Genomic DNA, 26,979 nt, shown 5'->3' with positions numbered 1-26,979 from the left:
AACTCATATTTCTATCGGCCCACTGTGACCCGCGAAGAGTGAATGAAAAGGGACAATTGAATTCAACACATACAATGGAAAAGAAAAGACTTCTAAATGTGCTACCATCCAAATCGAATCATTCAGTTAGTTTACAGCAATTCAAAGTACATTTTGCCCTGGAAAAAGGTCTGATTGGTGACACGAAACAAAGGACTTGTTCCTCCGAGCAAGTGAGGATTTGTTCCATCAAAGTCTTGTTTGGTACTGTTGTGTACTGTGTGCGCATTTATATGTGAAGCTGTTCAAATGACAAATGTGTTTCAAATGTTCTGGTTTCTTGGTCGGAGCTGCTTGCTCAGCTGAAATGGTTTACTGGCTAATTTAGTTGGCTCAGCGAGCGGTCTTATTTTGCTGGTTGCTAAGCTGAGTTGACTGGTTGTTTAGGCAAACTCGTTCATTTTACTGCCTTACAATGCCGACCACCTGGTTGGCTAGATAATGTTTTGTTTTATTCTGCGGTCTGCTGCCAGCTGGGCATTTCGATTGAGAATCTGTTCTCAATTGCCTTACCTGGATAAATAAAGGTTAAATAAAGGAATTGTGGCTAACTAAGAGTGTGTGTGCGAGGTCGAGAAGTTCCTACTAAATATAGTCGGGCTCGCCTCCACACACGGCTTGGGCTCTGGTACCAGTCCTCTTGAGAGGGGTTGGACTCTTTTCCACTCTGGAGTTGCCCACGGTGAGAGGTGCCGAGCAGGTGTGGGTGTACTTATTGCCCCCCGCCTTGGCGCCTGTACATTGGGGTTCAACCCGGTGGACGAGAGGGTAGCCTCCCTCCGCCTTCGGGTGGGGGGCGGTTCCTGACTGTTGTTTGTGCCTATGCACCAAACAGCAGTTTGGCGTACCCTCCCTTTTTGGAGTCCTTGGAGGGGGTACTGGAGAGCGCTCCCGATGGGGACACCATCGTTCTGCTGGGGGAATTCAATACTCACGTGGGCAATGACAGTGATACCTGGAAGGGCGTGATCGGGAAAAACGCCCCCCCCCCCCATCAGAACCCGAGTGGTGTTCTGTTATTGGACTTATGTGCTCACCACGGATTGTCCATAACGAACACCATGTTCAAGCATAAGGGTAAACTTATTTCTTTACTTTTGTATTGATTTATTTGAATTTGTTCGTATTTATTCCAGTAACATATAGTGACAGTAGAACAAGTGAAAGTCCACTGAACCTGCGTATCCACCTGTTGCCATTCATGCAGCAGTTGCGCTAACTTCATTTGTCAATATATTGAGACACAATCATTATTTCAGTATATCGTTGGGGTCGGGCCGAAACCTCCTATGTCCAAATTTGGTCAATTTCATATTTCATTTGCAAAAGCAATACTATTGGTTTGTCCCCATCTGTGTATGTTATGTCTACAAATTATTGACTAATTGTGAGTTTTGAAAATGGTTTGCTCTCTTGCAATGTTAATGACTCAACAAAGATGTTTTTTTTTCTTTCCTGAAAAGTGACAGTTTGGGAGATACGGCGATTCCGGCCGCCGCCAGCAATATGTACTTTTTTGTTTCATTTTTGTTTGGTGGTATGTCGTGGGCTTTTTCTCATGTAAGGTATGTGCCTTGGCTCAATAAAGGTTGTGAAAGACTGGGCTGGATGATGTGGTTACCTGCAGTAGCTGGCTATCTGACAAAAGCAGTGGCCTAACTCAGCAGTCTAACTTGGACTAAGCGCTGTCTAGAAAGCAGATTAATTGGATGTTTGGCTGCACTTGTTTTGACGTGAGCAATAGTTGTCTGCAAACATTGTCTAAACTTGAGTGTGATGAGACCTCAGCGGCCACCGAGACGATGCTGTGTGAGTGACTTCGCCATCTTCCAGTAGAGGAGATGCTGGAAACATGAACAAGTTGAACAAGTTTGTGTGTTGGGAAATAAAACAACGTGCAAAAGTCTGTAAGGAAGAGAAGGCGTCGAGTCGGCTGAAGTCCGTAAATGTCACACAGTGACGCTAACGCACACCGCAGGATAAGCTGCCTGCATGAAATCTAAACACAGATATGCTTTTGATTTTTAGGAGTCAGCGGACGAACTGGCTGACGGGTCCGTCCGCTCGGAAGGCTCGGCCACCTCGATGGGTTCCAACTGCGGAAAGACCACCAAACACAACCTCTGGCCCACCAAGGTCGCCGTCTCTGCACGACAACAACAGCAAGGTTACAAACCAACGATCGTCATTTCATTTGCCTGTTTTTTTTACTTCACATCAACACACTATATATCTGGCTACCTGTTTGACACGGCTACCAAATTTCAAGTTGTTAAGTCAAACTAAGCTACTGGTGGCATGGTGGTACATTGGCCTGACTTGGGTGCAGGCAGTGTGGGTTCAGTTCCCACTCAGTGACAATGTGAATGTGAGTCTCAATGGTTGTCCGTCTCTATAGTGGATGTGCCCTGCGACTGGCTGGTGTCCAGTTCAGGTCGCAGTCCGCCTTTTGCCTGAAGTCAGCTGGGATAGGCTCCAGCAACCCACAAACCTGAACAGGTTAAGTGGTGTCGGGAATGGATGGATGATCAATCAAACTGGCTTCGCGGGTTGAATTTTCCCCAAAATCCATGAGGCACTACTAAAAGTTAGCAAACTTCATTGCCATTCTACACCAACATGCAATGATGAATCCCTCCAATAGCGCAATTTGTCTGTCGCTAATAGTATACGTGCTTCGAAAATGGTTACAATTTGACAAAATCTTGAGGACAAGTTTGTCTTTGAAGGACTACGGTAAATTAGCCTAAAGTGGTCGTTTCAAACCCAAATGGCAGACTTCCTGAGTCTTTGCAGGAATGCTTTCTCGAAATGTTTTAGAGGGTGTATTGTCATGATAGAACATGTGGGCCAAATTTCACATGGTAGTAGTTAATCTTTGAAGGATCCCTGGAATTTAATTGCTAATTGAAATCTAAATGACAGATTTCCTCAGTTTTTTTCAGACACGCCCTCTTGAGACTTTTTTTTTGGGTCTACTCATTTTGGACATGCCAACCAAATTTCAAGTTTCTAAGTGAAGTTGGTTTTTGGAGCTGAACTAAAAAAGAAATTCAAGGAGTTGCTACCAAACGACGAGTTATTTAAAGGACCCCTGAAAATTGCCAAAATGACCCTAAAACAGCCACTTTGAACCAAAATGGCAGACCTGGTTTGGGTTTTTCAACATTACTTTTTGTGGGGGGTCTATCATGACAAACATGCCTACCAAATGTCATGTTGTTAAATGAGGCTGACAAGTTTGTCTCTAAAAAGGAACTGTAAAATGACTGCTTCACGAAATGGGAGACTCCTGGTGTCTTTTTGGCCATGGATTCTTGAGTCTTTTTTTGTGGGTCTACTCATTGTAAACATTTCTACCAAATTTCATGTTGCTAAGTAAAACTGGCTTCTGGCATTTTTTAAATAAATTGGAAGAGGCAAGGACCCCTACCAATGGTCACTAAAATAGCTGCTTCACACCAAAACGGCAGAGTTCCTGTGTCTTTTCGGGTATGGTTGCTTGCGATGTGCCTTTCAGCAACTCATGTTAGCATGTGGTGCATGGAGGTTTGTTGTCATGGTGACTCACCAATGAAGCGGTTGACGCACTTTGGTTTTGCTTTCCAGTGGATGCCCAGAAAGTAGACGGGCACACCGGTAAGCATGATAACCAGGCCCACACCACACACCAGGGGCTCAGAGTAAAGACTGAAACCCAGCAGCAGTGCCCAGAACATCAGGTAGCACAACGGCACCACCAAATGCACCTGCGGGAAGCACCATTCATGATATTAACGATCAATAGAATAGAAGGCGTCGATGGTTGATTGACAAGTCTCTGTAGACACACACCTATGGGATTTTAGGATTTAGTCGCTTGGTGTAGGGGCACTCTCCAATTGTGACACACAGACCGGATTATGTTAACTTCCTGGACTGTCCTCTCAAATTCTTTTCAGAGGTTTTGGCACTGGATAGCCACTCCCACTAACCACGGGTGGCACTGCCTCGCTCACTACCTGTTCTATCCTGCCCACTCCTGTCCCGTGCTGTCCTGTTCTGTTTTCTACGCATTATATCCCTTCCTTCCAGGTCCTTGCACTGCCTCACTCACTGTCCCTGTCCTGTCCTATTTGCTCCTTCTCCATTCCCTTCCTCACAGGGTGTAGTGCTGCCTTCCTGGTCAACATATAGAAACAAAATCTGACTTCCAGGTAACCTACAGTAAAACTGTACCGGCATGCAAATACAGGTATACAGATCCACCATTCTGCGTGGCCAAAAGAAAAAGAAAGAACATAAGAGACGACAAAAAAGAAGGCACCTTGATGGGGCGGTAGAGGTTGGGCTTCTTCCAGCGGTGGAAGAGAAGGCCAGCGATGGTGACGCCATACGAAAGGTAGTTGATGAACGACACGCAGTTAATCAGGTTGTGTGTCTCCCCGATGCACAGGATCACCATGGCGGCTGTGCACTACAAACACACAGACACAAGCACGCACACTTTCATGAGAGAGGACAGGAAGTGACACACTTGTGTGGGAAAGGCGAGCTTGAACGTACGCAGACCAAGAGAGCAGGGATGGGCGTGCACTTGGTGACGTGGATCATGGCCAGCAGGCGAGGCAGGTGACCCTCTCTCGCGCCCGAGAAACACAGCCTGTCGGCACAAACGTGGTGAGCGCACGAGCCGCCGTGGGAAACGCAAACAGGAGGTGCCACTCACCTTGACGAAGTGAACAGGTAGCCGTTGATGCCACCAAAAGTGGACAGCGCTACGGAGATGGGCATGATGACGGAGAACATGCCCAGCAGCTTCTCTCCGAACGTCTGAACAAGAGGAATGGTCAGTGAGGCCACCTCTATCTTTTGTTGGCCTGCCGCTAACCGAGCGAAGCGGTTGACCGGAATTTACAAAAAAAAAAAAAGACAATCGGCAACTCAGACCAGCACACCTGCCGATTGACCCTCGCACATATACAAACTCGCTGCAACGGATAAACTGCTGGTGTTGCTGTGTTATTAGGAAACAATGTTTTGACGCTCCACATACACTGTACTGCATTGTTTTCATCGCTCGGTGTGCGGAGGGCCTCAGAATTACCTTCTGTTTTTGGGACATGTCGATGCCATGTTACCATTGACGCTGATGTGTTAGAAAGACTCACGACAGCGACGGCGTTGGAAGAAAGCAGCTCGTCAGAAGACATGGACGAGAAGTACGCCATGTTGGTCAGCGTGTAGACCAGCGTCACCAGCGGGATGGAGATGTAGATTGCGCGAGGGAGGTTCCTGAACACACCACCAGCAGGAACAGAGAGGAAACATGAAATGAGCAACATCTGTGTAGACTGTCAGTCATCCAGTTTTTGATAATCAACAAAAGTTGAACAGAGGCAACTGGAATCTTGTTGGTTGGTGAAGATGTTTCACCTTTAATGCAAAAGGCTTCTTTAGTTCTGAATCCTAGGTGTGGAGTTCCCGTTTTTATATCTCTGGGTGGTGTCCTATGTGAGTGGTCATATTGGAGTTGTTGTTGTCGTTTGGTGTTGTTGCCAAGTGTGACTGGTGAACAACCATTCTGCATAACAACCAGTCCTTCACTGGACTGGTGGCAAACGGAACGTTCGTGCCCAATCTTTGGAGGCGAGATGTTTTGACAGAACACAAACTAGGACTGTCAGAACCCTAAGCCGAGAAGATCCAAACTACAAACAACGAAAGACAGAGGAAGCACACACACATCAGGAATGCTCCAACTAACAGTAGGGAGCCTAACTGGGCCTTTGGCAAATCCACCAGGAGAAGAAGGGCCACTACACCCGAGACTGAGAATAGAAACAGGAGGTGGAGTGTGGTCGTCAGAGAAATGCCGAATTACTTTCTCCAAACATAACATAATAGCCCATTCCAAACACAGCAACAGCCTCAGACAAAAGCTGGTTCACCCCAAGGACAAAATCCCTAGAAGCAAACTCAGCCATGTTGTCAATGCAGTGCAGTAGTGAGGAGTGCAAGGACCTTGAAATTGGCGACCCCAAGTAACCCCTACACAAGCGTGAAGGAGGGCAGCCTCTTCAGGTCCAGAGGCAGCAGTTCATTTGTGTCTCGAAAAGACGACAACAATGTCCAAAATCCGGACAGAGACGACGCTGGCTGGTTTGAGAGAGAAGTGAAAGAAGCCATCTTTGTCACGCTAGAAAAGCCAGAAAACAGACGATATACGCCAACGCTTGTCATCAGCTTGCAACCATATCCTGATGTCTCTCCCTCAAAGATTTTCTCATTCCATGGATGAAGTTGACACAAACGAACCATATGCCACAAGGATGGTCGTTATGCAGAATAACCATTCTCCGGCCACACCTGGCAACAGCAAGAACCAACCCCCAGAGACATAAATACGGGAACTCCACACAGAAGAGTTAGTAGTGAAGAAACCTTTTGGATCAAATGTGAACTGTCTTCCAAAACCAACAAGACTCCAGTTGCCTTGAAGTAGCAACAGCAGTCACCTTCTGGGATCCACCACCTCCTCCGTCACGTAGTTGAGGAAGTTCCATCCACTGAAGGCGAAGGAGGCGTGCAGGAAGGCCAGCGCCATCTGGCCCACCGAAGGGGTCCGGTCCATGGAGAAGACCACCTGAGGAGTCAGCGCCTCAAAGTTCCCTGACGGGCCGAGAAGAAGATGCCGAAAAATGTGAGCTGCCGGCGGTCTTCCCGAAGTAAGAAGAGGAGACCGCGTGGGGAAAGGATGTTTACCCTTGAAGATCTGGACCACACCCACCGCAATGATGAGGCCCAACGCCAGCAGCTTACCAACTGTGAACACGTCTTGGATCCTGGTGGCCATGCGCACGCTGCAGCAGTTCACCCACGTCAGCAGCACTGCATGCAGATGGAACGGAGTTAAAATGTAATATAATTCCACTTGCCATAAAAGCTCATCACACAACACGGAAACTGATTTATCTTGTAGCCACTGAACGCAGCATCCGTGGTGGTCCAGTGGTCAGGAATCGGCGCTCTCACTGCCGCAGCGCGGGTTCCAATCCTGGTGTGGTTTGACGGCGCATAATCTCCACCGTTACACACAAACGCATGCATGCACGCAGGCGGCGCGCGCGCACACACACACACACACACACACACTAGCATCGTTAGCATCATCAGCTATCCTCTATGAGTAGTGGTTCTTCTTCCTCTCCTCCATTCTTCTTTTCCTTCATGATTCAGTCCCTCCTCTGCTCCATCCTCCTCTCTCCATCCATCCATCAATCCATCCTCTCCTCCATACCTCGATCATTCCTCTGCTACTCATCCCTTCTTCCATCCTATTCTATCTTATCTTGACCATCCTTCCTCTGCTCCTTCTTCTTTTCTATCCTCTATCTCTATTCTATTCTCTATATCTATTCTATCTCCTCCATCCCTCATGCGTCCCCTGTTCCCTCTCCCTGTTCTTCTACTCTTCCCATCCCTCCATCATTCCTCTCCTTCCTGTCCAGCTCCACCTCTCGTTCTCCCCTTATCCGGCCATCTTTCCAATACTTCATCCTCTAGCCTTCCTCCTTTCTTCCCTGCTCCCTCCCTCCATAGCCCCACTCTCAAAAAGACTGTTGCCCACCCTTCATTCCACCCTTCTTCTCCTTCCATTTTGTCCTCCACTCTTCCTTTGCACTATCCCTTCATCTTCTAACTTTTTCCATCCTCTGCTTTATTCATCTGTTGCTTCATCCCTCCGTTTCCCCTCTGTCCATCTGCCATCCCTTCCAACATACTAACTCTCCTCCATCCTCACTCTCCTCCTTCATTCCACCCTGCTCCTCCATTACCCATCCTCTCCTCCTCTCTTCATTTGCTCTATCCTTCCATCTTTCCTGTTTCCTTCCCCCTTACCTTCTTCAACTGCAGTTATCTCTCGGTATATCGCTGTTCACTTATTGCGGGTTCAATGCATCGTGGATTTTTTTAAATTTTATTTTACACTACAGGACAATTGAGTAACTGTATGATTCAACTGTACCTCTCCAGGAAGTGAACATTGTTAGCTAATTTAATATAGCCTACTACGACTAGTTAGACCAAATTGTTATCCATAAGAGGTGGTTTGGATAGAAGGAGAATGGTAACTGTCGCTGTTGCTCTTGCCATCACTTTATTGAACAAAAAAAAAAAAAAAAAAAAAAAAAAATACATTCAACAGAGACATATGTGTTAGCACACCTCCCGGTAGGCTCGACCGATGCCTTCACTGAACACCAGAGCGGCTAAACTTATAGCCAGCAAATAGCGACCGACAGAGTACACCCTCCTAGGCTTCGCTTCCACGCCACTCAACAGACCAGGCATACACACGATCACAGTCACAGTTACTATGGTGTCCAATGTGTGGATGGTGTCCCCAAATGGACCAAAATCATACCTTAACCTCACATGCAATAATCTTTGTTGGCGATACTGTGTATGCATGAAGCTTTCAAATATCCAGTGTATAAATAATAAATTGCGGGGTGGTCTGGAAAGTAACCCCCACGACTCTCCACCTCCCCTCCTCTCCTCTACGCTTCCATTCCTCTACCCCCACTCTGCTCCCTTCTAACATACTAATGCTTGTCCTTCCTTCCTCTCCTCCTCCGTTCCCCCTTCTTATTCATCATCTTGTCCTCCACCCTTCCTTTGCTCCATCCGTCCATCTTTACTGCCTCTGTGCTTCCTTTAGTCCCGATCGGAACCCTAATGTACCTGTACTCCGTCCATCTATCATTTGTCTCTGACAGGTTTCTTGTCCCCCTGTCATTCTCTGCTTCATCCCTCCATCTTGGGTGTGCAGTTGGTGTGGCTTCCCGGTGTTGTGGGGACCGGGTTTCCATGGTTTGAGGAATGCGCTGTGCCAGGGGCTCATCCATCAGTGTCATGTGCTCTCACGGTGGCCCGGCTTTCCGGCACAAAGAAACGCTTGTCAGCCTCGCCAGAATGATTGTTTCCGTTGCGAAGGACCAACAAAACGTGACCGCCCCACCAGAAACCCCACAAGCGCCACCACCAGCAACACCACTTCCCTTGCCCCGAGAGAGACCACGCTCACCTTTCACCGGGCTCTGCCAAGAATGATGACTTCCCACTCAGCCATTTATAGAAAGACACAGTGTGGATGGACACGGAGGGATTAGTGGTCCGCAGGTACCAATTAGCAGAGGTGGGGGACTCCAGTCACATGACTTGACACCAGTCAGACACCACTTTTAGGACTTTGGATTTGGCATTGACCCCACCTGACTATGACTTGAATTTATTTATTTAACACATTGCATGCACAAGGTAACTCAATGTGCTTTAAATGACTCAAAACATTTCAAAACAAAGTACATAAAAATAAAAGACAGCTGTCCAAAAAAGAATGTACAGTGTAAGCAAGACTTTGTGGGGGGGGAAAAAAGCTGAAAATGCTCTAAAATGAATGAGAAAAAAGAAGAGTTTTAACCTGGACTTAAAATCATTCACACTCGGGGCTGACTTGACTTCTGTTGGCAACTTCTTCCATTTGTGTGCAGCATAGGAGCGAAATGCCGCTTCACCATGTTTGCTTTGGACTCTGTGCTCCACTATCTGATCTGGGTCTGCAGACCTCAGAGCCCTACTGGGTTTATGTTCCATTGGCGTTTCTTTCATGTATTCAGGACCTAAGACATCTCGTGATTTATAGACTAATAACAGAACTTTAAAGTCTATTCTAAAGCTGCCCGGGAGCCAGTGTCGGGACTGGAGTAACGTGTTCTGACTTCTTTGTTCTAGTTGATCAAGTTTTTGTTCATCCAGTTATTTGTGTTAGACAAAAAGTGACACAAGACCTCAATTGAACTGTAGTCATCTGGAGACACTGCTTGATATAATTGTGTATCATCTGCATGGCTATGATAATCCACATTAAAGTGCTGAAGAATTTGACCCAAGGGTAGCATATTCAGACTGAACAGAAGGGGTCCAAGAACTGACCCCTGAGGGACCCCAAATGTCATTTTATTAAATTCAAAACGGCCAATGGTCACGAAAAAACTCCTTTGCTCCAAGTAGGACCTGAACCATGTCAAGACTGTTCTATTGAGTCATACCCACATTTCCAACCTGCTCAACAAACAGTATGTTATGATCTATTGTATCAAAATCCGCTCTGAGATCCAACAAGACAAGAACTCGCACCTTTTTTTAGGGGCTTTGCAAGAGAATTTGGCTTGGAAATGCCCAGGATGGCCTTCTTCAACCTATTCTAGCTGGTCTTTTACACCTAGCAGTTGTGATGGTCGGATTCCTCATTAAAATTCAATACGTAAATAAGCTTTGCTCTCCTTCATTTAAATCTGGAGAACATCTTTGCTCTGATTGGTTGTTGCCGATATCACGCCATCTTGTGGCTCCGAGCCTCCGCTCTCGTGTACTTGAATGTAACGGGCGACAATAACTCGCTATTTCATTTACAGTTAGATCAGAATCAGAATTATCTTTCTTTTGCCAAGTATGTCCCAAAAACACAAGGAATTTGTCTCCGGTAGTTGGTTAGTTAGATAACACTGTATCTGTATGGCTTGGCAGCAGCCAGCTCCCAGCAGTGTGTGAAAGCTCACGTTTGCAAAGTTATCCTCCACTTTCCACTAACTTAACACAGCACAATTGTGGAATTTCTCCAAATATAAATTGAAGGCGTTTCTTCCTCAACTGGTTCGAGTTTGGCAGCCGCGTCGCCGCTCAGCCACTTTTTTCCTGATTCGAGCGGGCGGCTCCTTGAACATTCATTGGCGAAACCACGTCAACGTCGACAATTTCGAAGCCTGCCGTTTCCGTTTTCGAGCGCTCTTGGTGTGCGTTCGCATTCACTCGCTAAACCGTAAGCGAGGTCACAGTCTCATTTTGACCAGTGTTATGCATAAAGCACAGCAGTGTGTCTTTGAAATGATATGAAGTAATCCAAGTGTGTTCACCTTTTCTTAGGTTTATGCGGTTTTATGGATTTGTAGCGTGTATGTAGGGTTAGGGTTAAGGTTAGATCTGATTCTCCGAGCCTCACAGGCAAGACAATTTTGTGGCACGATGCTACAGGCAAGAAAGTTTTTGGAATGAAATTAGATTTTGATGGCATGGGACCTTTCCAGGTTTTTTTTCTTCTTCTTCTTCTGACGACGACGACGACATGGCGGCCGAGGGGACTCACAGAGGCAGGTGGCCGACAGCACCCGCTTGGCGGCGTACGGCGGCGCACACTCGGGGAAGACGGGTTGCAGCGCGTAACTGGAGAAGGTGAGCGCGATGACGGCCAGCGTGGTCGGGTACATGATCAGCACGGCGCTCCACAGTAACAGGAACCTGACGGCGACACAGTCATCATCGTCATTTGTCATCATAATAAGATACTTGAAGTCATTCTCATTTTTCAATTGCGTTAATGATAGATCATTCAGTTGAAATGAATTAGCGAATTATTTCATGAAATAAAAAGTTGTTCATTGTGTCATGTAAAATTGTTTATTAATCATTCATCTAAATATTTGGTCAATTGATGAATTGTAAATGAAATTATACGAGTGAATTGGTCTTATTTCTAGTGCAGTTGGGACTGGTTGCGAAATGGAAGACAAAACGTTTTAAGATACAAGAAAGATCTTATTGGAAGAATCATAGCAAAGTTCTGTTGGTGGATTTTTCTCTCAAGACATTTTGTCCCTGAAAGAAATCCATTAATAAAAGACCTTGTCTTTTCTTTATGAAAATTTGGAAAACAGTCAGAACTGTCTTCAAGTAAGTAAAGTAAGATGTTTTTCACGAGGAATTCACTTGGTAAGATCTGAGTTTTGGCATTCATTCATAATGAGTAGAATAAATACAATTAAATGTCTATCAGAGCACACTGTACCAAAAACGTACTAATGAGTAGGCCTATCATAAATTAATGTTTCCATTTTTTTTTAAAATTTGATTTATGATTAATCAATGAACCAAATATTAGTTAAGTTAATGAACATTTTCTTTGATAATGAATATATATATATATATATATATATATATATATTTTTGCAATAAATCAATTGGAAAAAAAAAACTTTGGAAAAGGCAAATGTCATTAACTGGTGTACCTAATGAAGTGTCCATTGAGTGTATGACGTCGTTGTCTTGAAGAAGGTCAAAAAAAGATGTTGCCATGGGAACCAGTACCAGACAATTGACAGTACGTACAGTGAAGTCAGGACATTAGCTTTGATGAAGTACAGTGGCGGTACCTTGACTTGCCATTTTTTTTGTTTTGTGTTGCGAGACAAAAAGTCAAATTGAAGTTGCGATTGAAAACGGAACGCGATGCACTTTCGACCGTTTACAAAAACGTCTTCCGGGTGGCGCTCACGAGGCCCCGCCCCGCCAGGGCACACACACACACACTACACTACTCTTGTTGTTGTGACTTTCGACTTTATGCCATTAAGAACATTTTTTAATTTTCCGTTTGATTGTTTTTTTTTTTTTGTACAATGCCATGCTATTTGTCTTCATTCAAAAGACGTTTGGGTATTTCCTGGAGGCGGGGGCTGGAACCGATGAATGGCATCGCAATTCATTTCATTTCTTGAGATACGAGTTTCAATTGTTCCGTGACCACAATCGTATCTCAAACCATCTTTTATCTGTAATCATGAATTCAATATGCTTTTAATCCGTTCCAACAAAGCCCCAAAAATTGTTGTAGCGTGTATTTTAATAAGAAAAAAAAAACAGCACTGCAAAATATTGTACATTATGAAAACTAATGATGGAGCGAAATAAAAATTCTTCACCGGAACTTAAACGGAAAATGAGAAACCCAAAGGCCCGAAACCAAAAGCCGAAACATCGAATGAAGTAATTATGCCATTGATTGGTCAAATTGCCAATTTATACAAATTCACTTCCAGAACATTTTCTCCTATTTTTATGAACTCTTCCAAGAACATGACAGTAATTGCAGTATATTATAGAATAGGATACAAATAATTCTGCATACTGTTCAATTTCACAACATAATCATTCCTGTATAACCGTAATCATTAATAAATGTACTGTACTTCTTCTCTTGCAATCTATTTGGATATTTCCTGTCTCCGCTATTGCTGCTGAAATCGTGCCAATGTCCCCATTGCGGGACTAATAAAGGCTATTTTATCTTCTTGTTATTCTGAGATACTTTCCACCGCCGAGGCTCCTGTTGTCAGGTGACGTACTTATTCCTTTCCGGTTCAAACGGCGTCCCGTGTGGCCGTGTATTCTTTCATTTTCAGACACGTTATCAATGTGCCTGCTATTTGACTCCATGTCCCGATAGCTTGGCCGTTAGCGTGGCGACCCCGTTTTTCCCGCCGTCTCATCCTTCCTCCTCCCACGGTGACAACGATTGAGTTGGCCGACCGAGTCGAGTCGAGTCGAGTCGAGTCGAGTCGAGTCAAGGCACCGCTAAGACCAAAGAGTGAGTTGCACGTAAACGGGGGAAACGGAACTGACCCCACGAGGCCTCCGAATATCTCGCTGACGTAGGCGTAGTCGCCGCCCGACTTGGGGATGGCCACGCCCAGCTCGGCGTAGCACAGCGAGCCCAGAGCCGCCACGCCCCCGCCCAGCGTCCACACCAGCAGGGCCACGCCCACCGAACCCGAGTGCTCCAGAACGCCCTTGGGCGAGATGAAGATGCCCGAGCCGATGATGTTCCCTGAGGAGGAGCAACCGGAAAGCGCTTGCAGCATTTAGTTCACATTCTACTAGTGTGCGCACTTGGCAGTGTACCAGTACCCTCATTGACCTCACCGGTAAGGCAATTCAGCGCACTAGTACAACGACTGTCTCACTAGTAGGGCCCCACCGATCTGGATTTTTGTTTTTGGCAAAAAGGCGATATTTGGCAGAATAAAATTACAATCCACAATTAATTGGTTGATTAATTAAAAATATATATAGATTGAATAAAAGAACTTCTCTTTTGGAACCTTAACGTGTACAACAATAAAGATATGAATTAGCATTTTATTGTTTTACAAGACTTTAGTATTTGTTTAACTTTACAGTGGTGAGAAAAATCGTCGAAAAAAAGTCATCTGATTATTTTGCAGATTTTTTTCGGGGAAACTTTTGTTTGAATGTCATTGTACGTTTGGTTTATGTTGTAATGTGTTCAGGTGTTAAAAAAAAATTGGCCCATTTTTGCTGATTTGAAAAGAATTAACATCGGCCGATTCATCGGTCGGGCCCTACTCACATAGTAATCTTTTTTCACTATAAGTGGCACTTTTAGTCTACTAGTACACTTTAAAGCAGTTTCAGCATTTATTCGATATCCTTGTATAGCCAGCTTGAGGCGCATGTACTAGTATGCTCTTTGTCCTCACTAGTATGACAATGCAGCGCACGAGTAAAATGACTGTCTTACTCGTAACACCTTTTCCTCTACTGGTGTCATTTTTGGCCTTTTACTGATACGCTAATACTGTCAGCCTTACAAGTAGTACTACAAAGACAAACTAGGTGAGTATCATGCACTAGTAGACTGTGGTGTGGTCAAATACTGGCCACAGGGGAATTTAGTGACTCAACTGCAGACAGGCGAAGACGTCTATTAGTTGTAGACTTGATATGAAAGAATGTTAGTGGTGTGTTACATTTGCTTCAAAGTAGCGAAACCACTTGAGCACGGAGAGAACACGTAAACGCCACACGGGAAGGCCCGGATTCGAACCCCGACCTCGCCGATGTGCAAGCCACAGTACCACCCTGGGTGTACTCAATGAGCTGTAAAAGTCCAACTGATATTGATCATACTAGACTATATTTTTGGGACCGGCGCAACTCCAGCGTGGCGGGCGGGTTGGCCCGGGTTCTGCAGCAGGATAACGATCCTAAATACACAAACAAGTCAACTTCTGAATGGCTTAAAAAAAACAAAATGAAGGTTTAGGAGTGGCCTCGTCTAAGTCTGGACTTGAATCCGACTAAAATGCAGTGGCCTGACCTTCAAAAGGCTCTTCATGCTCGAAAAACCTCCATTTTTGCTGAATTCAAAGAATTGTGCAAGGAAGAGTGGGCCAAAATATCTCCACAGAGATGCGAAAGCCTCATTGCTGGTTCTAGAACATGCTGGATTTCAGTTGTTGGTGCTGAGGATGGCCCAACCACTCCTTAGGTTTAGGGGGCCAGTCCTGTTTCAAACGGGGACAGGTAGCGCTGCATAGTTTTTTCCTCAATAAATAAAATCACTGTTTGAAAACGGCATTTTCTATTTAATTGGGTTCTGATATTTACAACATAAACATTAAAGTGGGGAAAAGTGCAAAAACAAGACATTTGAGAAGAGGGCAAATACTTTTTTATCGGCACTGTACGTTCACAAACCTTTGGAATCATTTTCATTTGATCCCCACACACGAAACTCGTGCACTCTGGTCCTTAATTCAAAGTTACACGAGCACACGCGGCCTCAGCCTGGATGAACTTCACGAGACAGGAAGTGAGGGAGTCCGAGTCCCTGCGTTTCTGCTTGACCTTTACCCCATCGCAATTTGGACGCCTTACGGTGTTAGAGAAACACTAGTTGACTACTGACGATGACGACGAGTACACGGTTCACCGATGATGATGGTGCAGGCGCTCAGCAAGCCGATCTCCTTCTTCAGGGTCACGCGGTCCGGGACCCGGGTTCTGTCCTCGCGCGGCGGCGGTGGCCCGTCCATGTCGGCCTTCCCGGCTCCGCTGAGCTACTCCGGATCCGCCCGTACTCTCGCTCCCACTGTAGCTTCTTCCAGACTAGCTCGCTCCCAGCGGCGCTCCCAGTGCTCCCCTCTCTCGGCATTCAGGCGTTCTCAATGGGCCGCGCTTGCGCAACAACCTGCGGCTGCTCAGGCTTGAATGTTAAATAGGTGCAATTCACCGTGAGGCGTTCAGGGACACCCCGGGAAGTGCCAACATTCCCATTATTGCCATACACGTGGACAAAATTGTCACAGAAATAACTTGACAAAAGTAATAATAAATGAAAATGTACTAAACTAAAATGATAATCTTGAGATTTTATTGTACCCTGCATAAATTCAAGATACCCTGTGCCGGATGTAGCGAACCAGCCCCAGAACATAACAGAGCCGCCGCCATGTTTCACAGTAGGGACAGTGTTCTTTTCTTGGCATGCTTCATTTTTGCATCTGTGAACATAGAGCTGATGTGCCCTGCAGGTCAAAAAGTTTTGTCTCGTCTGACCATAGGACATTCTCCCAGAAGCCTTGTGGCTTGTCAGTATATAGTTACGCAAATTGCAGTCTGGCTTTTTTATCATTTATTTTCAACAGGAGTGTCCTCCTTGGTCTTTAATTTCCCTAAAATGTTTATTTACTATTACTTTTGTCAGATTCAAGTCACTTCTGTGACCACTGTGACTTTTTCTTTCATTACAGAGGGGTACCAACCATTTTGTCCTCATATGTACTGTGTCAGTATCAGAATCAGAATCCGTTTATTGCCATTGACAGTGAAAGGTACAGTCACAACTAGGATTTTTTTCCCGGTCCGACGGTGCAACATGAAACGTAGATGGTACTAATAAAACTAATATAAATGAAAGCTAAAATATGAATAGACTAAGAAGAATGAAAATAAACAATGTGCACTACCATACAAAAGTTTGGGGTTACTAAGAATTTTTATTTATTTTTTTTAAGAAAAAGCAATTTTTGTTCAACGAAGATAACAGTTAAGTTAATCAGGAATACAGTCTAAACATTGTTATGCGTTAAAAACTGTTTTCTTTCTTTGAAAAAACAGGAGTATGGATGGGATTTGAAGTGACGGAAGTGGCTGTAATAGCACCCCGATCCTCCAGGGGGAGACATGTCGCATGAGCTCCCGGTCACTATCGTTTTGAAGACGAGAAGAAGACAAGGCGCCCGTGATGCGACTTGAAAGCTCGCAAGTTGTCCGAACTAACGTGCGTGTTTGGACGCTTGTTAACGTCATGGAAAGCAAGAAAGCCATTTTGAGCGTCCCCGCTTATGGTCACGTCATCGCCAGCGAGAAGTGGAGAAAGTCGTCGCTTATTCAAAACTTGAAAGGTAAACAAGCGAAAATGACTCCATTATAATGCTACTCACGTGCATTTTGAATGAAGGCATCAATGGGAGCCTTGGATGTTTCCTCGAAAAAAAAGTGGATTCAAACCTTAGATCAGTTTGGAATTCACAAATAATAAACTGATAACAAGCCATACTAAAATCGGTTTTCTTTTCAGGCTCATCCTCGCGCGGGTCGAGACATGTCGGCCATTTTCGGCTATTTCCGGGCGGGAGGCGGGGCACACCCTGAACCGGTCGCCAGCCAATCGCAGAAGAAGAAGAATCACCTTTTATTGTCTTGCATGCACTCGAAATTTGGTCTCTGCGTTTTACCCATCGCAGTGAACACATACACATGTTAGTGGAACGCACTGGAGCAGGGGGCAGCTGAAAAGCGCCCGGGGAGCATTTCGGGGTATCAGTGTCTTGCTCAAGGACACCACAGCCGTGAGTCCGGTCGGGGTCTTGAACCTTCGTCCGCCACGGTGGCAGGCGATGATCTTCGCCATTGGGCCACGGCTGCACATGGAAACAAAAAACGGGCAATTTAGAGTCTGAAAGCCACGCGGGCACGAGGAGAACATGCAAAGTCCACACAGGCGGGGCCGGGGATTGAACCCCGGTCCTCAGAACTGTGAGGCAGATGTGCTAACCGGTCGCTTGCATTATACATGACATGGTGCTTCGAGGTCATATTTGGAAAAGCAGGACAGGTTTGAGACTACATCAGAATGGCATATGACCGAGAGCGAGCCAATCGCAAGCGTCGGCTTTAGAAGGAGGAAGTGATGAAATCTGAGCTTTTAAAACTGGAATTATGGAACTTTCCCAAAGCGACTGTCATTGAACTGCACGTTTTATTCCAGCAATGTAAAAGGATCACATTCCAGCGACCTCAACCTTGCAATTTAATGAGGCTATCCAAACTTCATCTCAGATGAGTTAAGGGTTTAACCCGATCGGGCTTGTGGCCCGCAGGCGGAGGCGTGACCGTCCTGTTGGAGAGCGAGCCGGGCGTGGCCGACTTCCTCCTCCCCGACGACAGCCGCGTCCTCTACCTTTCCGAGCGTGACGTCGTCGCGGGCGCCGCCTACAAGCGGAAGCTGGTCCGCTTCAGGAAGGTGCGTGTCGGCTTCGCTCGTGTTTTTGGTTTTCGTGGTTTGGGATGCATTTCGAACTTTTGAGACATAAAGACATTGACAAAAAAAAAAAAAACAGTCACTCCGCAATAAAGGGTTGCTAGCTGTCTGGTAATGCCGCGACATATTTGTATTGATTTATTTTTTTGGACAATTGCGCTCATCTGCTTTGGTGGACTTCACTTAAGCCCAGTACACGCACGTCAAGACAATCTCCCTGTTTTTGTGTCGATTTCGCCGCTTCCCGACCGAGCACGTCAAGCGCCAGACGGTCTTAAATCTGAGGTCTGAGGTTCGTTAAGAGCGGATTTGGGTCCGAAACGGGTCGGGGCTGACAATCTTGAATAACGAGCGCGTTCAATGTTAACGGCCGAAACTCTTCACGCGTGCGGGAAAGGCGACGTCTCCCGAGTCGTGACGGCGACAATGGTGACGGGGAACGGAATGTAGCAATCGAGAAGCGCCCTGCAAAAAAACGAAACGTAAAGTGATAGCCCAAAAAACAAGCGTCCTACCTGATTTCAATTTTTTGTATAAAAGTGGGTTCCCCAGCCGGCAAGAAGTATTCTTAGTTTTTTGACCACAACCGTTCCGGCCCCCTCGGAATCACACGGCGAAGCCCGGCGGCGTCTGCCCGTCTTCGGTTTTGTGAGCTCACGTGCGATCGCGTGAGATTTTGAGATCGCCGGCGGAGCACCCTCTATTTGCGTGCGTTGTGTTCTGTCTGGCGATTATCGGCGCACACCACATTTCTCACCAATGTATCGTTATGTGCGGTGTCTGTCGCAGATCGCGTAAGATTTGAAAACTCCTTCAGTGTGTACCAGACCTTCCAGACTGGCAGACGTTTTTGGTCAGATGAGCCACTTCCATCGCTTGTGAGCTTGTTCCTGTCGTTTTATGTGTGTTTATAATGTATGCATTCATAACCTTTTGTTGCGTGCGTAGTTGGTATGAAGGCTTCTCATTTTGCCGGGTTGTGTGCGGTTGACTTGGACTTTTTGAACGCGTCACCGCTGCGAACGAGACGTTCTGCCTCAACCGCCCTTTGGAATGAAGCTGGAGTCTGTATATGCTTTTTTTGATCCCGAGTGCGCGTGTGTGGTGGCTGCAGGACCGCGGCAGCTTCCGGAGGCTGGTCCTGGTGGAGAACACGGGCCCGGTCCGGCGGGACTTCTGGGCCGTGCAGAAGTCGGCGGCGTTGGAGCTGGGCCTGACGCTGCTGCCGGTCGGCGGGCAGACGGAAGCCTCGCGGCTCCTCCTGCAAATGGTGACGTCACTCTCGGCGAGGTCCGGCTGGCTTTGGTTTGGGGGCGGGCGAGCATTTTCCAAAAAGCTTTAGCTTGAATTGTGGCGAAATCTCTTTCCAACTCCCAATTTGTCTCCCTCCGAGGCGACGTGACAAGCCGAGATTCACCTCCCGAGCTTGATCTTCCGCTCAAATGCGATCCGATGCCGCCATCTGCTGGCGTCTTTTCGTCACTGCAGCGGTTTACGCAGTTGAATTGGACGCACCGGCCGGTCGGGATCGTCTTCCTCACGTGCCCGCGGGAAAAACGCACTCGACCAATAGAAACGTCCACGTCACCGGATGACTTGTATTGCTAAGTTTTTGCGCTTCAGCGGAGCTGTTGAGAGCCCGAATCTCACTCCTAACTCGAGTCGTCGCTGGCTGTCGTCCCAGCGACCGCACGTATCTTGAAAAACTCGCCCTCGGGGTCACTCGTACGTACGTGGAGGCGCGACTTAACTTCCTGGAAGTGCTCGGGAAAGGAGTCGTCGCCCACTCCAGAATCCTCACGTGCGGGCTCGGGGAAAGAAAAAAGAGTTGTTAGTTTTCATGAAAAAGGAAAACAAATCCGATAGATCCAAATGTCATGAGCATCTCCAAAAAACATCATCAAACTTCGTTTGGGACACCTAATGGTAAAGACATTTAAAGTTTTAATAAATGTGTGTGCGTGTGTATTTGTCTATGTATGTATATACTGGATGTGAAATACTACTTTCGAATATTTAGTTGTTGGAAAGAATTCTGACCATTTGGGAATGATGAACGATCGACTGTGTTGGGAATCATTCGCCCATTGTCTACTTCCTAATCAGCACGCGGGGACTTTTTGTGGACTATCTGGTCGCGGTCCGCTCCGGTACGGAAAATCGGGAACGATTCCCAACACGGTCCCGGAAAGGTCAGACGGTGATGTGGTCTCGCGTGTGTGTGTGACCAGGTTCACGCGGACGGCAAGGAGAACCCGTTGAGAAGGAGGAGCCGGTCCGGACCGCGGGACGCGCCGGTCTTGGCCGCGGTGCGGCGCGTTCCCGGGGTGGGCCGGGTCAAAGCGCCGGCCCTGTTGGAGCGCTTCTCCAGCATCCGTCAGCTGTGCAACGCCACCGTCGCGGAGCTGGAAGCCGCGGTGGGCCGGGCCGCCGCGCTAAACATCCACGCGTTCTTCCACGAGACGTGATTGTCGGCGTTTTTCGGTGGCAAAAGGCGTAGTAATTATGGATTTGAAGAACGGGGTCGGCACGGCAACCGAGCGGTCGGCCCATCTGCCGTCGAATCTCAGCTATGAAATTGCCGTATTCTCCGAATGCTTGAAAACCTCTCAGTACTTGGCACCAGTTCGTTCATAAAAGAAGGAGACTATTAATGTACAGTTCTTTTTTTTGTTGTCACTTGTATTTCATGGACAAATTGTTTTGTATCCGCTTTGTCCATGTTCGGCTAAGACTGCCCCCTTTCCTTTGATTGGTTCCCTCCGTGTAGAAGACCCACTTGTGAGAGCACCCTTGTCTGTTATGTCGACGCAGCTGGCTCGGGAGCGGAAAGGGAAGGCAGAGATCTTCGCTCGTGACGTAGATGAGCTCGAGAAATTCGAATGACCTGATTTCAGGCCTTAGGAACTCAGGAATGCGTGGATGATTTTAATTCATATTTCACGTTTACTGAGGTACCATAGACACAATCTTACGTTCCTAAATACTAGAAAAAGTTGGTTTGGCAAAATATGTCCCCTTTAAATAAAAGACAGTTCGGCCACCGCCTGCGTGGAGTTTGCATGTATTTCCCGTGCCAACGTGGGTTTTCGCCACTGGATGGGGTGCGGGGAACCAAAAAGAGATCATAAACGCTGAGCTGTGAAAGTGGGTTTGTGGCTCGACTAAAAACTGCCTCTGTCCTGCGAGATGGTTTGACATCCACACGTCTGGATTTGACAGATTTCAATTCCGATCCTTGTCAGATGAACGTTTTGAATGGTCGGTCACCTTAAATGTACTGTACATATGCAATCTCAACTATCACTTAAAATCAACAGGACTCTGAGATAAGGCACTCAACCATTCAGCCCCTTGTTGGAGAACAGGACGTGGACGTGTGCATTCAAAAGCTTAGAGACGGTCGAATTAAATTCACTTGTAAAGGTTATTGTACATTTCAGGTTCATCTTGGAATTTCACCCAAGCCTGAATAGCCCTAACTCTTTGTGAGTAGTGTTTCAATTAGGGCATATACAGAAGTAGTAAGATTATCTTCGATTTTGCCACCCACAAAGTGATAAAAACTCGACTCCAAACATTGCACAAAGGGGACGGGGAGGACACATTGCGCAAGGCGTCTACTTTCTTGGGGTTGGGGAGGCGGTGCCGGGATCGATGGGATAAAATCAATCGTCAGGGGTCGCGTCGTATCTGCGCATTTTATTCGGCGGAGTCGATCTGCAGTTGATACAAGAAGGCCACGATCGACATGCGGTCTCATCCACCTCATTTGGTCAAATGGGGTCCTATGTACTGTATGTGCTGTTTCCCAAGGGGTTTTGAGGTTACTTCTGGATCCGGATAATCTTGCCTGGCTCTGTCGAAAAGTGAATGTATGTTTTTCAGGCTGCTAAGCATTTGTATGGTTCTAAATCATTTCAAGTAAGTGATCTTGCTGCATTCTGCTCAATTATACAGATGAAAACCTTGGCTCTTCTTTTACTTGCCCTGTTATCCATTCGTCGCACTCCATCCGTGAGGTCTGAGTTGTAATCTGGGATTCCCTACCTGGATTGGGAACTGCTGCCTGTCAGTAGGTGGTTTGTTAATCGGATGGTAATGATTTAATCCCTTTATTAGTGTAAAAGATACACACACGGTTCACTTCCAGCCTAAAAGCTACGTGCTCCTAGGCCACTCTATTTAAACGTTGCTTCCTCTCTTCTTCACAGCTTCAGAAGGTTTAAAATAATCCCAAAAACAAATGGGACCAAAAGTTACTTTCGCTTGACAAATTGCAAAAGTGTATGGAAAACAAAATCAAAGCCATATTTTTGTTGTTGGCTAAAAACAAATGGTCTTGAATTATCTGTAATTTGTCCTGTTTCATAAAAAACAATTACGCACTTAAATTATAATACGTTATAGAAAATATAAAACACACACACACAATGATGTCGGTTGTATAACTCGGTTAGAGTTTTCACAATATAGTCTAAAGAGTCTGTGTAAAGCATTTGTTTACGACTTGTAAATAAAGATACCAGCAGACTTCTGTGTCACGCTTATTTATTACTTTGGCTTTTGAATATTAAGAGCTCCCTGATAATAACAATAACAAACATGTTGTTTGTTTGCTGGCTTGTATACAGTTGTAAACATAGTAAAACTGTTAAAAAAAAAAAAAAACACACGCGCACACATTTGGCACACAAGGCTGAAATGTAATCGAAGGCCGTCACTGGGCTCGCCCGGTTAAAAAGAAGAAAGGCACTTGAGTAAGTGAGAACGATGCAACACCGCTTCCCGTTGATCAAACCTATTCCACCTGCGTGAACGCCGCACCCTTTAAATCCACTGTTAATCTGTGAACTTGCGGTTGGGGTTGGCGCCAAATAGGGACACTCTGATTTCAGGCATCATCTGGAAGGAGGAAAAGCAGCAACATGTAGCACATTGTGAGGCCAAGATGAAATCGGATAAATATATGAGCAGCCACGTGATTCAATGCTCCCATCCAGCTTTTCTTTTAAATGTTTCTTATCAAGAGCACAATGCAGTCTTTTCTATATTATATTGGTTCTAGTGTTTTTTACTACATTGCTGTAGTTCACTCCTCATTTTGTATTTGTTCATTTTAGATCATTCTTTTCTTCCTGTACGGCGACCTTTGAGTGACATGAAATTAAAAATATGTTGAAATGATTTGTATTATTCTAAAAGCATTGTATTGTCTATGGTTTTAACATGTCACCCAAGCATCAAATAAATTAATTACCAATGTGTATTTATAAAGCTTGTATGCAGCAGTTGCACACAACATTTGATTAAATTAGAAAAATACAGATATCAAAGAGTACTTTGTACACTTTTGTATCTACGTATCAACAGATTAATAGTGATCACTCACAGATAAAAATCTGTGTGAGGGTGTGCGCCACTGGAATTGTGTGTAGTGTAGTGCCCGCTCCAGGCCAAATACTGCTGATGAAACACATTGTTGTCTTTACCTGTTGCGCTAAAAGTTCAAGTCTGTTCTCCAAAGTGTTAGAAACTTTTATCTTGCCGTTGTCATTGTACACCTCCACTCCTCCGCAGCTGTGAAAACAAAACAAAAAAAGAAATAAAGACTTTATTAAAAAAAAAAAAAAAAAAAAAAGTAAGAAATGTGTGTAAATGTTAATTGTACATTGAATTTGCTTACATGCTTGACGGTAGAAAATGGTCCATGTCAATTTGGACAGCGATGTGTTTTTTCACAGCCGCTTTAAAGATGGGGATGTTCTTAGTCACTGCAACCTATACAAAAAAAAAAAAAAAAAAAAGGCAAAGATATGCAACTCTTACTCAAATCTAGCCTCAATGCAATGCTCGTAAATTCCTCTTTCATCCTTCCATCCCAGCTCAAGCTCACCTGAACCATCTCCACGTCCTGCTGGCGACAACGAATGATAACTTTCTCTTCCAGCAGTTGGTAGAAACCCTACACATTATACAGGCGGACACTCAAAAAAGGCACACGTTAAAAAGGTTCCCAGTTTGACAACTCTCTCGGTGACTAGTTTGTATTGAATACAGAACAGTTTATCAATACACACGGCTCGAGATGTTCTGATGTTGGGGGTGATTTGCTTAGTGTGTTGGCCCTCTCAAACATGGCTGGCAAATGTCAATTGTGACATTGGCGCACGGGGCACAATTGATTGTGCTTCATATAATCTGCCTAGCAACAATTGTCCTGGCATTTTACACTGTCATGTACGCCAGACAGTATCGTTATAATTTGAGCTTTTAAGTTTTATAATGAGAGGCCTCACAGTTCTGAGGACCTGGGTTCAAATCCAGCCTCGCCTGTGCGGCGTTTGCATGTTCTCCGCGTGCCTGTGTGGGTTTTCCCCGGGTACTCCGGTTTCCTCCCACATCCCCAAAAAAAAGCGCACGGTAGGTTAATTGAAGACGCTAAAATTTCCCATAGCTGTGAATGTGAGTGCGAATGGTTGTTTGTTTATATTTGCTCTATGATTGGCTGGCGACCAGTTCAGGGTGTACCCCGCCTCTCGCGCAGCTGGGATAGGCTGACTTCTATTCTTCTTCGACTACTACTCTTTCTTCTTCTTTGTATTTGCTGGCATTTGAGACGCCATGTGCCTCTCACAGGTCAGTCTTGGTACGACACCATACTTCAGGCTCGGTGGAGGAGACTCGCAATCGGTGGAGATAATGTGATTTGTGTGCTGTGCTGTTATCTTGCATATATTAAGCACTTTCGGGCGTCTCTCACATTTAAAAAAAAAAGTTAGGATGTTAATAAACGGGAAGTGTACGCCCCGCTGAAGTGTCTTGCCCCACCATTTTTTTTTTCATATGAAAACACCAATTGTTCCGATCACATTATCAGTACAATTCTAACGTTATGTTTCCGTGGCCCTCATTATTTAATTCATTTGCAAACTTAATGTACATGATGTTGTCCAATTCAATCTGCCTGTGCATCTGTGAGAGCGCCAGCGGTACCATGGAAATCTGTAGCAGTGTGACACCGCCATCGTCATCACAATCACACACATTCTGATCAAGACGCAACTAAGAGAAACGTGTCGAGAGACGGCCAGGACCAAAATAAAGGTCTGCTAAAGTCGCCTACAGAATGAGAAAAGTGGCTTCTGTCCTCCTGTAAGATAATAAGAGGTGTCTCAACTCCACAGCAGATTCATCAAGTTTTCCTCTCCCACAGTCTTTACCTGGAGCACAAGCCCCTCAAGCAATGTGGAGTACCTCGCGGGGTCCTGCGCAATCACTGCAAGTTTTTGCCGGGCTTCAATCAACAAGTCCTGTGATGCGAGGGTTAAAGCGGTAGAGGAAGTTCCAATGAAAGACAGTGCTACGATGTTTCAATGGAGACATAACCTCCAAATTGATTTGCTGTGACAGATGAATGGCTATGTGGATATTTTGGAGAAAAAGCATGACTGCTTACCGTGATCATGTCATCACGGGCCTTCAGCACCTTCAGCCGTGCTTGGTTCATCAGGTTGGACATCTGGCTACGGGCCATAGGGGAAGGGGAAGGGGAAGGGGAAGGGGGGGACGTCACAGCTTAAACGAGAACATTCGGAAAGCACAAGACTTCCACCTTTCGTCACCGGTGAAACCACTGAGTGGCCGTCTCTCATCTTAAACAGCAAAATGAGGTCAAGTTAAATCGAGAGGCAACATCCAATATTTTATACAAGCACTTTCGAACCTGATTTGATAGGACTGAAATGTATAAGCGATTTAAATATTTTCTGGTTTAGCTCCACGTGAATCCTGATTTGAAATTCAAGAGTCTGACTCTGTATGAACTTGCAAATTTAGTTCTTCTGCTGTAGCATGAAAATTGATAGCATAGTGTAAAATGAACATTTGAAGGAATAACTTTTTTTTTTTTTTTTTTTGGGCGTGTGCACTTGCGCAGCACTAATATTGCAATTAATGTCTTGGATAAATGACTCACATTTTCTTATGCTGTTCAATCTGCTTTTCCTTCTTCTCGTAGTAGTCCATTATTTTCACCCTCTGCGTTTGCACTAAACGTCCTTTCTCGATGTTGAACTCTTCCTCCGCCTGCAATCAGTTGAGCATGACAACTCTGTTTGTAGGTCATTTCAGCAACAATAATAATAAAGAAATTCCAGTGAGGGGGGTAAAAAAAAAAAAAAGACCTACTTTGGCGTCAATTTCCTCAACTTTCTCATTGGCCTCTTGCTCGATGAAGGCCATCATGTGCTTTATCTATCACAACAGACATCCAGAGCCGTCAAATAAGACATTTGTGGATTTATCCATTTTCTTAAAGCGAATTCAGAACGGTAAACGTTATTTTGCGCGATACGACTTTACTTTTACAAAACTTTCAAGAGCTGTTTGGCTGGCGTCTGTGGAGAGATTATCATCGTTACCTGTTTTTGGACGTCGGCATCGGTGAGCGCCATGTTTGTTGTTGTTATTAAAATTTATTTTTATTTACACAAGAGTGGTAAAAAAACAAACAACAACAAAAACAGGAGATTTTACGACTATTTGTGGGATCCTGTTCGCATTACAGTAACTTGGTGAGTCCACTCCCTCCGCATCAAAGTGAAATACGAGACATCATTTCCGGTTAGATGTTTCAAAATAAAACAGGCCAGTGGCCTGATACTTATGAAAGCGGGGAGGGGAGGAATAAGAGTTGAGCGATATTAACGCAC

At 45.4% G+C, this 26,979-nt stretch overlaps 3 protein-coding genes across 4 annotated transcripts; 1 reads left to right on the top strand and 2 right to left on the bottom strand.

Moving 5' to 3' along the window:
• Positions 1 to 142: 142 nt before the first annotated feature.
• Positions 143 to 15,961, bottom strand: slc7a10b (solute carrier family 7 member 10b). The gene is made up of 11 exons (XM_061676910.1): positions 15,653 to 15,961; positions 13,540 to 13,744; positions 11,228 to 11,379; positions 6,784 to 6,909; positions 6,537 to 6,690; positions 5,190 to 5,313; positions 4,748 to 4,851; positions 4,585 to 4,681; positions 4,346 to 4,495; positions 3,611 to 3,788; positions 143 to 2,185 (listed from the first exon to the last, which is right to left on the bottom strand). The coding sequence occupies exons 1-11, from the start codon at positions 15,753 to 15,755 to the stop codon at positions 2,064 to 2,066; spliced, it is 1,515 nt and encodes a 504-aa protein (XP_061532894.1). The 5' UTR covers positions 15,756 to 15,961; the 3' UTR covers positions 143 to 2,063.
• Positions 15,962 to 16,946: 985 nt separating this feature from the next.
• Positions 16,947 to 24,030, top strand: faap24 (FA core complex associated protein 24). The gene is made up of 4 exons (XM_061676913.1): positions 16,947 to 17,126; positions 18,105 to 18,247; positions 19,380 to 19,535; positions 20,497 to 24,030. Exons 1-4 carry the CDS (start codon positions 16,967 to 16,969, stop codon positions 20,731 to 20,733), a joined length of 696 nt encoding a protein of 231 aa, XP_061532897.1. The 5' UTR covers positions 16,947 to 16,966; the 3' UTR covers positions 20,734 to 24,030.
• On the bottom strand, positions 22,610 to 26,855 carry LOC133402788 (V-type proton ATPase subunit E 1-like). 2 transcript variants are annotated; one of them, XM_061676914.1, is made up of 9 exons: positions 26,689 to 26,855; positions 26,456 to 26,521; positions 26,244 to 26,353; positions 25,725 to 25,791; positions 25,489 to 25,578; positions 24,162 to 24,230; positions 23,952 to 24,046; positions 23,758 to 23,845; positions 22,610 to 23,170 (listed from the first exon to the last, which is right to left on the bottom strand). In XM_061676914.1, exons 1-9 carry the CDS (start codon positions 26,719 to 26,721, stop codon positions 23,108 to 23,110), a joined length of 681 nt encoding a protein of 226 aa, XP_061532898.1. In that variant the 5' UTR covers positions 26,722 to 26,855; the 3' UTR covers positions 22,610 to 23,107. The 2 variants fall into 2 exon arrangements, with proteins under 2 accessions (XP_061532898.1, XP_061532899.1); XM_061676915.1 differs by lacking the exon at positions 25,489 to 25,578.
• Between the last annotated feature and the right edge of the window lie 124 nt (positions 26,856 to 26,979).

The sequence above is a fragment of the Phycodurus eques genome, chromosome 5 (assembly GCF_024500275.1).
Source record: "Phycodurus eques isolate BA_2022a chromosome 5, UOR_Pequ_1.1, whole genome shotgun sequence".
Taxonomy (NCBI): Eukaryota; Metazoa; Chordata; class Actinopteri; order Syngnathiformes; family Syngnathidae; genus Phycodurus; species Phycodurus eques.
Note: the sequence above shows the minus strand (reverse complement) of the source record. Positions and strands in the feature narration are given on the sequence as shown.

What these genes read in the sequence shown, in the direction of transcription:
- slc7a10b (XM_061676910.1), bottom strand. Translation starts at nt 15,755, where the DNA reads ATGGACGGGCCACCGCCGCCGCGCGAGGACAGAACCCGGGTCCCGGAC. An exon ending in ATATTCGGAGGCCTCGTGGG is followed by an intron (nt 11,380 to 13,539) that starts GTCAGTTCCGTT and finishes TGTCGCCGTCAG; the next exon opens with GTTCCTGTTACTGTGGAGCG. An exon ending in TACCTGTTCACTTCGTCAAG is followed by an intron (nt 4,682 to 4,747) that starts GTGAGTGGCACC and finishes TTGTGCCGACAG; the next exon opens with GCTGTGTTTCTCGGGCGCGA.
- faap24 (XM_061676913.1), top strand. Translation starts at nt 16,967, where the DNA reads ATGCGACTTGAAAGCTCGCAAGTTGTCCGAACTAACGTGCGTGTTTGG. An exon ending in AGCTGGTCCGCTTCAGGAAG is followed by an intron (nt 18,248 to 19,379) that starts GTGCGTGTCGGC and finishes TGGTGGCTGCAG; the next exon opens with GACCGCGGCAGCTTCCGGAG. An exon ending in CGCGGCTCCTCCTGCAAATG is followed by an intron (nt 19,536 to 20,496) that starts GTGACGTCACTC and finishes GTGTGTGACCAG; the next exon opens with GTTCACGCGGACGGCAAGGA.
- LOC133402788 (XM_061676914.1), bottom strand. Translation starts at nt 26,721, where the DNA reads ATGGCGCTCACCGATGCCGACGTCCAAAAACAG. An exon ending in CCCGTGATGACATGATCACG is followed by an intron (nt 25,579 to 25,724) that starts GTAAGCAGTCAT and finishes CTCGCATCACAG; the next exon opens with GACTTGTTGATTGAAGCCCG. An exon ending in TTGAGGGGCTTGTGCTCCAG is followed by an intron (nt 24,231 to 25,488) that starts GTAAAGACTGTG and finishes TATAATGTGTAG; the next exon opens with GGTTTCTACCAACTGCTGGA.